The following is a 15,467-nucleotide window of genomic DNA, read 5'->3' as shown; positions in this document are numbered from 1 at the left end:
GAACAGGGTGTTACCGTGAACTTTGGATTTATCAAACATAACTGCGAGGGTTGTAATGTGGGAATTGTGAATTTGTTTAGCAAAAGCAAACACTTATTAGAGCTTCACGCGATTAGGAAGAAAGTGACCGAAATCCTTGTTCAGCAACAATCCTGAATCATCAATAAGAGGTGTAATTGCTGGCCCACGGGCATGGATGTGAAGACTTTGATGGGATGTGTTGCATGGATCTAGAGGATCATTCAAAATCTATACATAAGGAGATACAAGACCTTATCAGCCACACCCTGCGTGTACAGAAAGATATCGGGGTTTTTTTTGGCTTAGACACTTTGGGAAATTGGTTGGGACTAGGAGGCTGGCTTAAAGGCATTTTGCAAATGGGATTATTATTTTTGATCATTATTGTAATAGTTTTAGTAGTGCTTAGCTGTGTATTTTCCTGTGTTAAAATGCTCTTACTGAAAATGGTCAACCAAGCCTATGTCGCCCAAAATAAAAACGGGGGAGTTGTGGATAGCTGGCTAGCTGAAAAAGTTCACATATAGTCCAGCTGGCTGGACAAAAAATGCACATCGCACTCAGCTTATCTGAAGTAAAGCAAAAATACACTGTCCTTGGCTGGTTTTGTTACACAATAACAAGAAGATTGCGGTCGGTAAAGAATGTTGCAGGAGGGAACAGATAACTACGGAAGAGAAACTAGGGGTGGGCTTGGTATTTAGGCAACTAACCAATAATGAGCTTAACTTTTGTAATACGTATGAGCTAATTATAACAAGGCATAAAAGATGATTGTAAGACACAATAAACAAAGTCTGCTGATCACTCATAATGAGTGACTGGGTTTTCCCTCTGTTGCGACAGCCTGAGCTTTGTGAATCAGACATAAAGATGGCATCTCTCTCCTCCATAAGGAGATAGTTTGACCTGTAATCCCAGATTTGCCATAGTTTAGACTGAAGTGGGAGTCTGTCAAAAGGCAGAGCTACTTATCATGTCATCCTAGTCTATACTGCTTAGAGGGATCGATTCTTAAGGAAAACTGCAGCATCTGGGCATGGGTTGATGGCAGAGGAAAACAAAATTAATGTGCTCTGCTTTAATCTAAACAATAAAAAAAAAAAAAAAAAAAAGGGTGGAGGGTGGGGGAGCAGAGCAAATGCTAGTATCCATTTTGGTGGGAAAGACTGCAATCAAGCTTCTTTTTACCTGAAAAAGAAACTCCGAACATCAGAGAAAAGGAAATCTGGTCACACAGCACATTCAAGAAAGAAGCTCTCTGTCAACCCATTTCTGCCAGTATATGTTAAAAAGAAAGACAAATCTGAAGCCTTGAGCACCTGCATGCTATTTCTCTCTCCAGCCTGGTTACATCAGTTAAGAAGGATGGGAGCAGCCATAGCCCTTACGGATAAAGACTGGGCATTTCTGCCCTTATATAGTTAGAATTTCATCAGAAATATATATCTCAACACAGCTTATGACAGAAAGCTCGACAATCTACAGTAACTACAGAAAACACCACTAGAAAGAGACATAACTTTTTCCAACTGTAGGTTAATAATTTTGTGCTATCCCATAATCATAAAAATCATACTCACGTATGGATATATTTTGGTTCATGATTCAAATTACAATCCTCTATATCTAAATTACAGAATACCCACCCTCAGTCTAAGGTACTGACCAGGGATCAAAGTTCTCCACCAAGGTGTTGGAGAAGTACAAGAAAAGGCAAAGCCAGAATGGAAACAAGAATAGATTGAGAAGATCTGGAAATGCTTTCTTCATACGATATTAAAGAAAATTATTAAGAAAAGATATTAAAGAAAACCAAAACAGAATTCCTAAAGTCCTTCTGGGGAAGTGTAATATACTGTTTTGACATAGCAAAACTCAGAGTCTGGTTAGACAATGCAAGGAGACAAGGAGGGTAAAGGATTCTACTTTGTACTTTTGATTAGGATAACTAGTGGGGATTTGTCTTGATATGTTTATATTCACCTCAGTTCTGAGGAACATAACCATTTCAGATATAAGTTTGAGTGGGGTTTTTTGTTTGGTTGGGTTTTTTGTACAGCAAGGAGATCAGCTTTCCGTCTCTAGTGCTGACTGCACTCCTGGATCAAGAGTTCACCTTAACCAAGACAAATGTATCTGACCTATAACCCCTCTTACATTAATTGACAAAGAACCTTCATCTTGTGATTGGTAAGTCCCTATCCCAACTGTAGACTAACTTCTCCTACCATTAATTTCCATTATGGTTTCACTAAAAGAAGTTATGTACTACTTCCCTTCCTAAAACAGTAATAAAAAAATCAATATTAAGGTCTTTATTGTTGGCTTTGCATCCACATAGGATTACCTACATGATTCATATTTTAGAATAAACAACCATGCATTCTGAAAATGAAGTTTTACCACCCTCTAGAAGCCCACTTAAAACCTCTTTACTTACCCAAGTAAAATTTTTAGCAGGAGTTGGTATCCATCATTATTCTCGAACTCTGTTAACAAAGCTGATGATATGGGATAGGAATCTTTCACAAAGCACAAGATAATACTAGCAGCTTCACACACATCACAGGCAGGTAGGTTGTCAGCCAGTTTAAAGAGATTCTGAATAGCTATTTTAATGCAGTCCACAGCTATGTGGGAAAAAAAATGCAGGTATTTAAGAACTGACAAGTTCAAAGTTACCAATAAAAAAGAAACCAGCACATTTGAAAATGTATTTCCCAGTAAAACAGGACTCTATTCAAAATTTTTCTAGGTTAAAAAAAACAACATCAAGAGGATATACGAATGTCACACCTGTTTTAGAGGCCACATGAAGAACATTTCTGATTTTAAAGTATGCATGCATGCATTTCTTTGCTTAACTCTCAGCTGATTCAGTCTTAGGAGTACAAACTTCAACTCACCCACTCACCAAAATTTGTATACAGTAAATCCATCTGTCTGAATACAAGGTAAGCAGAGGCTGACATTTTATTGTTTTGTACTAAGTCAATCACACATTCTATGTGAAGTTAACAGATGAATTCTGCCTCAATGAGGCTTGCTCCGAGCAATGAAGCTTAGTTTTCTTGTCTGATCTGATGGCCAGTCCTTCCAGGACAGCTTCAAAATGTCTAAACAGATCAGTAATCTTAGAACTATTATTCTTCAGTCTTTCAGTCTCACTCAGGAAGCCAAATTTTTTATTTTTAAAAATAAAAATACCTATATGCAGTTACTCCATGACAAGGAACACTGACAGTATAGTGTGGATTATAATTTTTTTTTTTTTTTTCCTTCTAAGAAATATAGCCTCCTGGCCTTTGTACTTCTTAGTAACAAGAAGATTGCTTCCTTTAATAAAGCTTAGGAAGAAATGAGGATGTACCTCTGCCAATCATGATGTTGTCCCAAAAGGTACCACTACTCTGGCCCTCACGTTATATTTAGAGTGCACATGAATCTTAGGCTCGTACATTGAATCATACAAAAATCTTGTCCTTTCCTACATTAGTGTGGTAGGTGGGATTGGCTCTTGCCTGTAATTTTATTATTTTTGTGTGGAAAAAACTCTTCATTTTCCAGTTGGCTATCAGTACTACATAAAGCTCCTGTCTAGAAAGCCAAGAGCCCGTGTATTGCAGTTGACTGACTACCAGATGATGTAAAGATAAAAATCTATCCCAGGTAGACTGTTTTTGAGACATCATTGTCAGTGGAGCTATACAGAAAGGAGAAACCAAATCACTAAACCAAACCTTGAAGGTACACAATGCTGTTTTTTGTCTGAGCCTTTGAAATTGTTCTCAGCACACGGCCTGTAGGTGCTTTCCATGAGTGGCTACACTGGTCCCAGAGTGAAGCAGTTGCTATTATTAATGACTGAAGCTTATCAGCTGCTAGAAGTTCCTCTACACCTTGTTCCTCTCTGTACATCTTAAGCATTATCTGAAAAGCAAAGAAACATCAACTACTATAAACACCTCTGCAGATATCTGGGAGATTAAGAAAAATTAATTAGGGGGGGATTATAGTTTGATACTAATGCCAGAAGAAAGGATGCAGTGAAATTAAAAAGTTAAACTACCACTAGGATATTCTTAATGGACTTTTTGCCACTTAAAGTCATGTTGTTTTGTTTAACAAAAAAGATGTTTAAAAATAAATCTGATTGTTCTATATTGCTCCTGATACTTGTTCAATGGTTTTCAGTCCTTTTTTTTTTTTTTTTTTTTGCAGTTTGAATCAATCATAGCTAAAAGCCTAAAGGAACATCTGAGTACTCAGAACAAATGAGCTCCCAGAGGTGCATCTCACCTGAACAACCATGTCCTGAGTTTGGGTGTCATCCTCGCTTATGTCTCCATAATCACTGATTTTCTTCAGAGGAAAAGTAAAGAAAAGGTACAGGCACTGCATCAAAGCAGCTGGAAGGCCAGATCCAATTATGTTCCACATAGTTCTCTAGGTAAGGAAAATAAAAATCAGCTCCTTCAGAAGATGACCACAGTTTCCTTGTGTTTCTACACACTGAGTGTAGTCATGGCAGATGAAAGAGCTACTTGAGCATTTTACTCTTACAAGTTCTCCAGGGCACACAAGCATGGCAATCATATAGAATGGCTGTACAAATCCACTTGGCAGAAGTAAACACACTGACCATGTGTTGCCATAGCTATTACCAGGACTTCCCACTCTAGCTGAACTACAGTTTTGATGGAGATACTGACCATGTCCTGTACAAGGAAACCTACAGCTGATAAAGCATACGGCTTGCAAATTAACTAGCAGCTAACATAGCAGTAAGTCCAGGGGCAGACAGTGTCCCCTTTATCATTAGTTCACGGGATACTGTGCAGCTACAAAAGTCTAGTATGTTAAAATCATTAATTCTTTATTCGCTCCTTGACCGAGCCAGCAGCAATTTAGCTATAACACCTTTCCTTTTGTAACATACTGCACAACTGCACACACCTTTCTAATTATAGGTTTTATAAATGCAAGAAACTCCACAATGTTTCTCAACACTTAGGTTCTTCCCATCTTCACTATGGCTGTGCACAACTCACAGAGAAGTCCCAGTGTGCCTGCTTGGCACACAATAATCAAAACAAAAATCAGCAGAAAATTTAACAGAAAGGTGAGGTTTGTGATATGAAGTTTGAGTGTGAGCCACAAAAAATAGCAACGTCTTAAATCTGTGAAAAAAAAAAATAAAAATCAAACCTCATCAGGAACTTCATGCTGTTACTAACTATATATAATTTAATAGAAATCCTTATACACAGAACATGTCCACTAGAAGCTGACAGTAATATTTTATTTTCACGTATCTGGATAAAGATAAGAAACTGCTCAGCCCAAAGTCAGGGATAGATGTACCCACAATGTCCATCAGCAAGCTGTACTGCTGATGCCAGTCTGCATTCAAGATGGCTGTACAAGTACAGTTTGTGAAATGTTTTGAAATGCTTCAAAGTGAGAGGCTATCAGGATGGAAAATCCAACCATTACATTACCATATAGATCCTTATTACTCCTCTTTTTGATATGGAAGCTGGAGTGACAAAGAAAGGTTGAAGAGCAGTGATACACAAGGAGGGGAGGGAAGGAAGATTAATCAGAGGAACGCTACAAAAAATAGCTGCCTGATGATCAAAATAAAAAGGGTATGTGAAAGCAAAGAGCACACACTTCCCTCTTCATAGAAAAGCCTGAACTATAAACCTGGTTGTGTGTCCTCTACCTGACTGTATACCTTGGGCATGCTGAAGCACAAAGCATTGCGGATAACACACACATGAGACTTAGGTGTTCCACTGTTGAGGTGGCTACCCAGCTTCTCTGAAATAAAAAGGAAAAAACCAAACCAACCAACCAACCAACCAACCAAAGAAATGACTACAAAGGAGTCTTGTGGGCAGTGGGTTTTTCTTACCAAGTCAGTCTGAGAGAGAAGATACACTGATTTCAGGAGCAAATGGCCATCTTCTGCTTCCCCTTTCTGTTGCAGCAATTGCTCCAAAGCCAGACGAGCTTGCTCTGTTACCATAAAAATATTAACCTTTAATTTATTTATGAAATATTAAAATACTGCATTGCTCCTTTCTTAAAAGATCTGACAAATTTAACAAAATTACAGTAGCATGAGTCCACTGAAGTGAAGAGAAGGACATAAAAGGATTTTGCTGCAGCACCAGGTTAAGATCAGTTCATGTAAACTACATGTTTCAAACTGACAAGCTTCACTAGGAATACCAGCTCAGTTCATGAAGTCTGCCAGCTGACCAGCGTGAAGAATGTACAACAGCCACCAGGAAAGCCATGTGTGGCTAGCAAGTATTTTTATCATTAAAGAAAGCTCCTCAGAACAGTGTGTAGCCTACTCTTTTAGTGCATAGCTGCAGTATTACACATTTCCAGCTACAAAAGTTCCAAATCCAAGGTCAGCAGGACATACAAGCCCAGTTCTTCAGTGCAGTCATCTAAAACCAGTGCTAGCTCACCACCTACTAAAAATCTGACTTGCTACACTTACTGTTTTCCTGTTCCCCTCCTTACTTCCCTCATGGTAAGCACAGAGGATATCTGAATGACAGCACATTCCCAGAATAAAAGGATCCAGTGGATCATTACCTGCAGGTTTGCCATTGAGGTTCCTCTTAATTTCTTTTGTCAGAAGCTTGGAAACCTCACTGGCTAACAGCTGAATGTTGGGGAATATGATTACTCCACCAGACTGCTCCCAGGCCTGAAATCCAAGTGTAACTGTTAAGTCTTTCTGATACAGCATGTCTTTGGTAGATTTAGAAGTACTAATAAATATAAAGAAACAAATATAAAGCTAGCATACCCCTGCAAAATTCTCTCCCCAGCCAGTGTAATCCATTTAAGCAGCATTTGCTAGACAGGCAGGAGCCTGACTCTAGTTACAGAAGTCAACTCAGAGCTACTTTTTGAATCATGTAATACACCTACTAGAGAACAGTTACATTTTCTAATTTGAATACAATCAAAACAATGTAAATGTTTGTCATAGCCCCTGTGTCACTAATTGTTTGTTACTGTTTCCCTCTTAAATGGTTTTTAGCCTTGACTTTGTGGAAAAAATGTTCAGAAATAAAAAAAAAAATCCAGTAGACTAATACTATCGCACCCAACTGGCCTCCTACAATCAGGTACTATTACTTTTATATAGTCACTACACTCAAGGCTTCCCCCAACCAGTCCTTTGTTTGTTAGTACATTACAGAGTTATTATACATTAGAGTTGTAACACTAGTTACTCATCACAGAGCTCTTCCAGTTTCACCTGTTAATATGGCCATCTCAGAAATTGTTGGCTGATGGAAACTGTAAGGCATGGGGTAGGGCAGCCTGCTAACTAAAACGTTGTAGTTCTCAGCTGTGTCCCCCAACCACAGTATGACCTTCCCCTCCTCATGCCACAGTTTCCCTGTCTGTGATGCAATTCCTCTCAGGCACAAAACTTAGATATCAGCACTGTCATTAACCCAAAAATTTCCATCTTAAGACTGTACCCCTGCCTTTCCCCTCGCTGGCTGCATGCCACAGCCACATTTTCCCAGACTGAAACTGTGCTCAGCCCCCCAGTAAGCAATAAAACAGATGAGGCAGACATGAAGTGACCCCTTCACAGGATACTGACTGGGAAACAGGCCTGTCTCATCAACATACCCTTTGTCTCCAATAGTAGGATTTAGCCACTCCCCCCATGTACTTTTGTCATGCTAACATAGCAGATTAGTTAGATAAGAGGACAGGAAACTTTGCCCAGGCTCCAATGGAATAAAAGTAATTATCACCTGGACAAAGGGATCACCCTCCAGTTAACTCCGCCGGCAGTTAGGGTCACCACAGAATGGTTAGAGCAACATAAACTCAAATTTACATCCTTTGCATCTGCACCAAAGGCAACAAGGAGAACAAACCTTTAAGAAGAGGGGAAGAAATTCTAGCAGCCTTCTCTGTTTCTCCTCTGGGATGAGAAATGGAGCCACCTGCTCATACTCTACAAACTGTCTGCCTAGATTCTCCCACTGGAGGTTATGGCTCTGGGGTGGCTTGTCCTTGTCGTGTGCAGGCCGACCCAGCTCTTCTGCTTTGTCTCCATCATCAGGGCTTTGCTCTTGCTGTCTTGCTTTGCCAGATGAATCCTCCAGCTGCCATGCAAGTTCAGCTGCTTTGTCCATGCTGAAGTGAGACTCAAAGTTAAAGATACTGTGTTATTTACAGTTATCATAATCTCTTACCAGTCCCATGAAACTAGGCCCTGAAAGTTTTAACTATTGGAGTTGAGGAGTTTAGAAGTATGGAAATTCTGGCAGCCACTGACTCTTTTCCACTCTTTTACACCAATGGAAATCAGGCCTCTTCAGTTTCCATCAAAATCAGCAATATGCTTATTGGTGTCTAGGACATAGTCTGACTACTCAAAATATGACACAAATTATCATAGTGTGGGCAGGCAGCTGGGGATTTATCACAAAGATGAATGTAGATCATCACTTTACTCACCAAATACAGTCCTTTAAGAGCCTAGAAGAATATTTAACACATCATTACACCCCATCAAAGAAAAACACCAACGTACACCCATTTCTAGGAAATAGGTTCCTTGTCTACAGTGCTTCTTTGCCATTCTAGTTTGTCAATGAATACTCCAAAAAGCAAATTACCTCAAAAACTGAGTCATATCTGCACTACCAATACATACATTCCTTAAAATAAATTTTTAAGAAGACTTATGAGCCTGGTTTAGAAATTATAAGCCAACACTAATACTGTGTTTGGGATTCTATTTCTTCACCATCCATCATTTATGCAGCTTGATTACAGCTTGCACGCTGTCCACTCCAAGCCAGATGAACCAGTTTCACTTCCACACTCATGCAGTAGCTCCATACTGCAGAGATGAAGAGGGTGAAATTATCTTGTCGCTGTGCACCACACCACCTGCAGGAAACCAATGGTCCTAGCAGACACCTATGCTTGGATGTATATCATAGAATTGTTTAGGTTGGAAATTACCTTTAAGATTAAGTCCAACCATTAATCTAGAACTGCCAAGTCCATCACTAAACCATGTCTAAGCACTGCATCTACACATTTTTTAAACACCTCCAGGGATGGTGAATCCACCATCTCCCTGGGTAGCCAGTTCCAATGCTTGACAACCCTTTCAGTGAAGAAATTTTTCCTAATATCCAATCTAAATCTCCCCTGGCACAACTTGAGGCCATTTCCCCTTGCCCTGTCACTTGTTATCTGGCAGAAGAGACCTAATCTCCACCTCCCTACAGCCTCCTTTCAGGCAGTCATAGGGAGTGATAAGGTGTGTCTGTCTGTTCTGTCCGTCCCCCCCCCCCCAAGCATCTTTTACTCCAGACTAAACAGCCCCAGTTCCCTCAGCTGCTCCTCATCAGACCTGTGCCCCAGACCTTTCACCAGCTTCGTTGCCCTTCTCTGGACACGCTCCAGCACCTCATGTCTTCTTGAAGTGAGGGGCCCAAAACTGAACACAGTATTTGACGTGCAGCCTCACCAGTGCCCAGTACAGGGGAACAATCACTTCACTAGCACTGCTGCCCACACTGTTTTGGGTGCAAACCAGGATGCTATTGGCCTTCTTGGCCACCTGGGCACACTGCTGGCTCAGATGTTCAGCCAGCCATCAACCAGCATGCCCAGGTCCTTTTCTGCCAGGCAGCTTTCCAGCCACTCTTTCACCCCACAGCAGAGGGTAACTGATTTTACCACAGCCCATACTCTGTCCTTTTACCAGGAAGTGGAGGGCTACAAAATTTTGATCAGTCTCCAAGGATGTCAGTCTGGAATTTCTGACCTCAACAACAATTTATGTTTCACTGCTGCTGTTTTCCTTAATTATTAGCACTAAGACAACACAGTCCTGTGACAAGAAGAAGTATGATGACTGTGCGCACAGAATAAACAGGAAGACTCTGTTCCTCATGACTACGTGGGAGTTCAGTTTGTCATATGTTATACTTAACCCTCGTAGGGGATTTCAATTCACTTGACTCATTGTGAAGCTGTACAGTGTGTTGAGAAAGCCTGGGTACTCTTCTAGCATAGAATGAGCATAGTTTAAGAGTTACTTTTTCAATGAGCCTGCTCTCACATCCCAGGTGGCATCATTCTCTTCCTAATGGAAACCTCTCACCTTGAAAGCTACTCTGCTAAGACTAAATCAATGCTAAGTAACAAGTTAACTCACTCCCAGGGCCTACATTCACCTTGGTCATTTCTATAGAGAAGCTGAGGCACAAAGAGGTGAAATGAAGTCCTTATGCTGACTCAGAAGGTCAGTGACTGACCAGTCAATGGCACTGCTTGAACTGCACTGCACTGAATGGCACTGCAAATGCGTTTATCAGTTTTATCTCTTTCTATTTATAATTTATTTTGCAGACTTTTCTTACTGGTGGCACAGTTAAGGCAAATAGGGCTGGTCACTTAAAAAATTCTCACGATTGTATGGAATGAAAGAATTATTTCCCTCTCCACAGAAAGTATTAAAACCAGATATGCACACACAACTTCATTAATGAAGACCTAATTGTAACAGACTATGTAAAACATTTGAGTGTACATGGAAGTCTTTAATCTCCAGAAGTACATGAAAGCAAAATGGAGGTTATCATTTGCCTCCTTATTTACTCCAACTGTCTAGACTACAAAAGGCATATTACACTAAATATCAGTCCTCTAGTAACGGTCTGTTATCTCCACTTCCACTATCTGCTTTAAATATTCCTTCTCCTAATAGCCTATTCTTGCATCTACAATTTCATTTGGGCTTCTAAATACTTCACATTTTTTATTCCTCTTGGAGGATAATTATTCTTCTAGACCAATCGCAGTATCACAGCATCCAGCATTCAAGTATCTTTGGTATTAAGGATAGCTTAGATATTTTTAAAATGCCTTATATGTTGGCTCTCTTCTACATCCCACCATTTGTCCTGATCCTCAGTGTAAATTAATGGCTTATTTCAGCTTTGACAAGTTATAAATATTACAATGACACAAAAAGTAAAGTCTAAGTAATAAGTATTTTAAAATATGTGAAAGTGAAAATATATCAAATAAACCTGATATTATCATTCAGAGAGTGGTGTTAGGCAACAGAGGAAGTGGAACTTATTAATGTGTTTTCCCTTTTGTTCTAAATGAAGCTTGTGTGAAATCACACTTGTGTGGCTACACCTTTTCAGACTGATAAGACAAAAGGGAAGAAAGGTCTGACCAAAGCTGGCAGGACAGGCAGAATGCTAGTACTAAAAGCTTACTGACTGAACAAACATGATTTTTTAAATGACATTTTAATTGCGTTTATCTGGGATCAACTCCCCTAGCAGTCCAAAGAAGGATCCCATACAACTATAAAATCCCAATTTGCACCAAGATCAAGAAATTTACTTACACATTTAAAATAATTTCTTGTCAGAGAAGGGTCTCATGGCAAGATGGCTGACAAAAACACAATCAAGTCTCATACAAAATTTCAGAGTTTAGTCCACTTTTTATGGTAAGTATCTGCAAAAAATGTCAGATATTTGACTGTACATGGAAATATTTAATCTCCAAAAAGTACTTGAAAGCAAAATGAGGACTACTATCTGCCTCCTTATTTACTCCAACTGTTCAGACAACAAGAGGTATATTAGACTGAACATCAGACCCCTAGTACTAGGACTACCTGATTTAAATATTCCTTCTCCTAATAACCTTTTCTTGACTATTAAAACCAGGATTCTGGTGACTATCAGAAACACAAGGCTCACAGCATCCCAAAAATCCACTGTGATACCTTTTTACACCCCCTTCCCTTCCTTGGCAATACAGATAGCATTTAAAATGATTGACTGGCATGTTAAAACCAGGGATTCCACTATCTCACCAGGAAAGCTGTCTTATGCCATAACAGACCCAAGCAGTAGAAGGCATCAGTTGTTTCTTTTATGAACCATTTTATCTCACAGATTCTAGTTTTCACCCAATTCAATTACATTCCTTCTTGTGGTTCATGCCACTCTGTGCTCACACAAAATGACAGTACCTCAGAACAAACACTGTGCCAGTCACTGTCCATCTGCAACTCTTATCTCTGTCCCTCCTAATCTCCTCAGTTCTTCCTCCCTGAGCTCCCTCTTAAATTATCTACACTTATTGGTTCTGTGTCTAGTGATCATACTTGACCATATTGCATGAGGCAAACCTAAAACCACCACCAAAACAATCTACATTTTGATGTCACTCTATTTACCTTCTCCAAGTTATTAAAAAAATAAAAGAGTTAATAAAAATTCTCCAAGAATTAAAACAAGTTGCAAAACTCAATATCCTACCTATCCTTCCCAGGTCCATTTAACCATAAATTGTGTGGAAGGTATTCTCTCGTCCCAAGTTCTGGCACAGCGCTTTATACAATAGGAGCCTAATCTAGCTGGTGCCTTGAAATCAAAATAGATAACAAAATAAGAATAGCATAGGGGTATTAAAACATTTTTCAGTTTACAGAAGATTGAATACTGTTCAGAGAACAAGTCCTATTTCAGTAGGACATGGCCCCTACTTTTTCAGCAATATAAATATCATTTCAGCTTGTTTCAAGAAGGCGTGACACGATTACTACCAAAAGACTTGCGATCAGTTACACTAGGACTTCATTTGTCCAAGCATATTTTTACCTTTTGAGTACATCTAAGTTGCACAAGGCATTTCTGCAGTACAGTCTCACAAATCATTAATTCAGTTTAAAATACTTAACTGCATTTCTCTTCATTTTTGTTTGAAGACCATCTGCATGCAATCCAAAAACAGCTCTAAAACCGACTTCGGCTCTCCCACACAGGCACCTACTCTTTGTTTCTTCTGTTTCAAAAAGTAGCTTCTAAATATCTAATTAGCAACAGTTTCTTCTCTGGCTTGCATATACCCCTACCACAGTGAAAAGAGAAGCAGGGATATTTGATATACTTGCTTTTGAGATGTGGTGCTCCTGGAAATCAAATGCTCTCAATCTCAAGAGCAAACAGAATGCTTCTGGTTAGTCATGGACGATATAGTTGTAACAAACTCAGAGGAACAAGACCAGGCCAATTCTGATCATTTCAGAACAAGAGCTCATTAAATAAGGACATGAAGCTGAACCAAATCTAACAAGTCTCCACCAGCAGCTCCAACAGATATACCCCTTAAATCTGTGACCCTATTATCATCCCTTGATTAAAGGATACAAGCAAAACACTGATCCATTTTGCTCCTTGTACTTCATTTTAGGGTGTACTTTGACTGAAACCTTTGCTGTTTGAAAATAACCCTACCACAATAAACCCATTACAGATAATCCTGCAGATACCTTCAACAACTAACAGTTTGTACCTTTTGCTTTCACAGCAAATATCTTGACATACCTGGGATCCTAGGTTCAGCAGCTCCTGTTGCAGTCAATAACCACATCCAGAGACAAGAGTGTTACTGCTTCTATCCTACTAGGCATCTTGGTGTATGCAGCAGCTCCCCCACTGCTCTTTAAACTTTCCACTGTGAATCACCTGATTGGCTGCTGCACTTATTTCCTGAGGAAAGCAGAAGTGAAGAGCAAATGACCCACATGCTCAGGACCCGCCAGCTCCCAAAGCAACAACTGAGTTTATGCACAAACCTGACAGGCATTGCATGTTTCTCCCTAGCTCAAGAGTAACCAGGTATTTCCTCCTACACCATATGGGCAAAGAAGAGTGTGTGTGTGGTGTTTCATTTTGGTTTCAATTTTAAATTCTACAAATTTACAAAGTAAAATTACTGCATGAATACAATACCACAAAATTCATGCTCTCTGTGCAACCTGTGCCCAAAGGACAAGCAACAGCTAGAGTCCTTCCTCAAATGCAATACCCTTAAAATAAATACATTTAAATACTGAGGTGAATGCTAAATAATAGCTCTACTAAAATGATCAAGGAAGCTACTCAGATCAAGAGGCAAACAAGCTCTATAAATTCGCTGACAACATAAGGGAGCCTAGATTAGATACTGGGTTGGAGCAAGACTACTTCTCAATTGCCTAGTTGCTCTTTGCTCTCCCTATCAACACATCTGAAAGGCTTTACAATTGTTTTTTGAGGGGAGGTAGAGTTTAAACATTTTTACACAGGAAACTCAAGTGTTTTGTAAACTGCTTCTCCCCAAGAATTTTATGGTGACCATTAGAATCAGTGGGATCACAGCCTTACAGTGATTGAAACCTGAAGGGATTTTACCCTAGGCAGTTAAAGTAATCTGTTTTCTGTTAACATCCGCTTCACTCAGATGCCTGAAAAAGTATTCAGGAGGAATACTAACTTTCTCTTCCAGTTAAGCTATGGCAGTATCCAGACTGGAGAGTCCTGATGTTTCTCAAGGTAGAAGCAGTATGTCTTGAAGGGACCGATTTCACTATTCAATAGGATTAAGCAGTAAAACAGGACAGCGATTCCCTATACACTGCAGGGACCTCTCTCACTGCAGTGATGTTTCTGGCATAGAAATCCCAGAGGATTGTTCTCATCCCTTACTGTGGAAATGTATTTATTGAAAGAAAGATCAACAATAGAGGCAGCAGCAAAATAATGGGTTTAGTTGATCCCTTTATAGATTATAGCAGGAATTAAGCATCTCTGTATCTCTGCTGTAAACAGAAATATACCTTAGAACCCAAGGAAAATATTCCACTCCAGTCTGTAGAGACAGTAGCCTTAAGATGAGCAGATTTTGGAAAGCATTAGCTAAGTATAATGTATAGCATGTTTTCCAAGCAGATGCAATGTCACGCTGAGCTACCCACACCCAGGGCAGATCCAGCGAATGTTGCATTAGGCCGCTTTAGTGAGCGCCACCGAGACACGCACAGCTCTGGCTGAGCTCAGTGCTGCAACAACATGGCTGTGAGGCCTCCAGGCAGCTCTGAGCACAGGCCCAGCAAGCTCACACAGCCTGCAAAAGGCTGCATCAACACATCCACTACTTTTCTGCCTTAGACTGCTCACATATTAGCTGCTACTTTCCCACTTGAGATCCAGCCAAAACTGCAGCGGTGACATTAATGGCAGAAGCAGAGACACAGAAGAGAATATTAATACCAACCCAGAGACAACATCATCATTTTCCCTTTCCTGACTCAGAAACAAGCCTAAATGTGCTCCATTTCTGCCCTTTTAGTCTCAGTTTAAAACCACAGAACAGAATATCATTTGCAGCAGCCCCTCCATACTGTTTTCTCAGTGAGGTTTATTTCCCAGGAGCCTTCCCTATCCAGTGGTGCCTCCCCTCACTAGATGCTGTCAGGACCCAAGTAGCCACACAGTCATTAGTAGATTTGCAATCCACACAGCAGAGGAAGCACCATTTCTCTTTTTCACTCTGCACTAACTGCT

General features: G+C 39.9%; 1 protein-coding gene across 3 annotated transcripts in view; it reads right to left on the bottom strand.

Annotated features, from left to right (window-relative positions):
• The window catches only part of WDFY4 (WDFY family member 4), a 144,763-nt gene extending 131,195 nt beyond the window's left edge, over positions 1-13,568 (bottom strand). For 2 of the 3 annotated variants that reach the window (XM_037400317.1, XM_037400319.1), the window contains exons 1-7: positions 13,467-13,568; positions 7,959-8,231; positions 6,643-6,757; positions 5,945-6,048; positions 4,324-4,470; positions 3,765-3,954; positions 2,465-2,654 (exon numbers count right to left, since the gene is read on the bottom strand). In XM_037400317.1, coding sequence (XP_037256214.1) covers positions 2,465-2,654; positions 3,765-3,954; positions 4,324-4,470; positions 5,945-6,048; positions 6,643-6,757; positions 7,959-8,219 — 1,007 coding nt within the window. In that variant the 5' untranslated portion in view covers positions 8,220-8,231; positions 13,467-13,568. The remainder of the gene's footprint in view (positions 1-2,464; positions 2,655-3,764; positions 3,955-4,323; positions 4,471-5,944; positions 6,049-6,642; positions 6,758-7,958; positions 8,232-13,466) is intronic. The other variant, XM_037400318.1, reaches the window with a different exon arrangement.
• Between the last annotated feature and the right edge of the window lie 1,899 nt (positions 13,569-15,467).

This window comes from Falco rusticolus, chromosome 9 (genome assembly GCF_015220075.1).
Source record: "Falco rusticolus isolate bFalRus1 chromosome 9, bFalRus1.pri, whole genome shotgun sequence".
Classification (NCBI taxonomy): Eukaryota; Metazoa; Chordata; class Aves; order Falconiformes; family Falconidae; genus Falco; species Falco rusticolus.
This window is presented reverse-complemented; position numbering and strand designations above follow the sequence as displayed.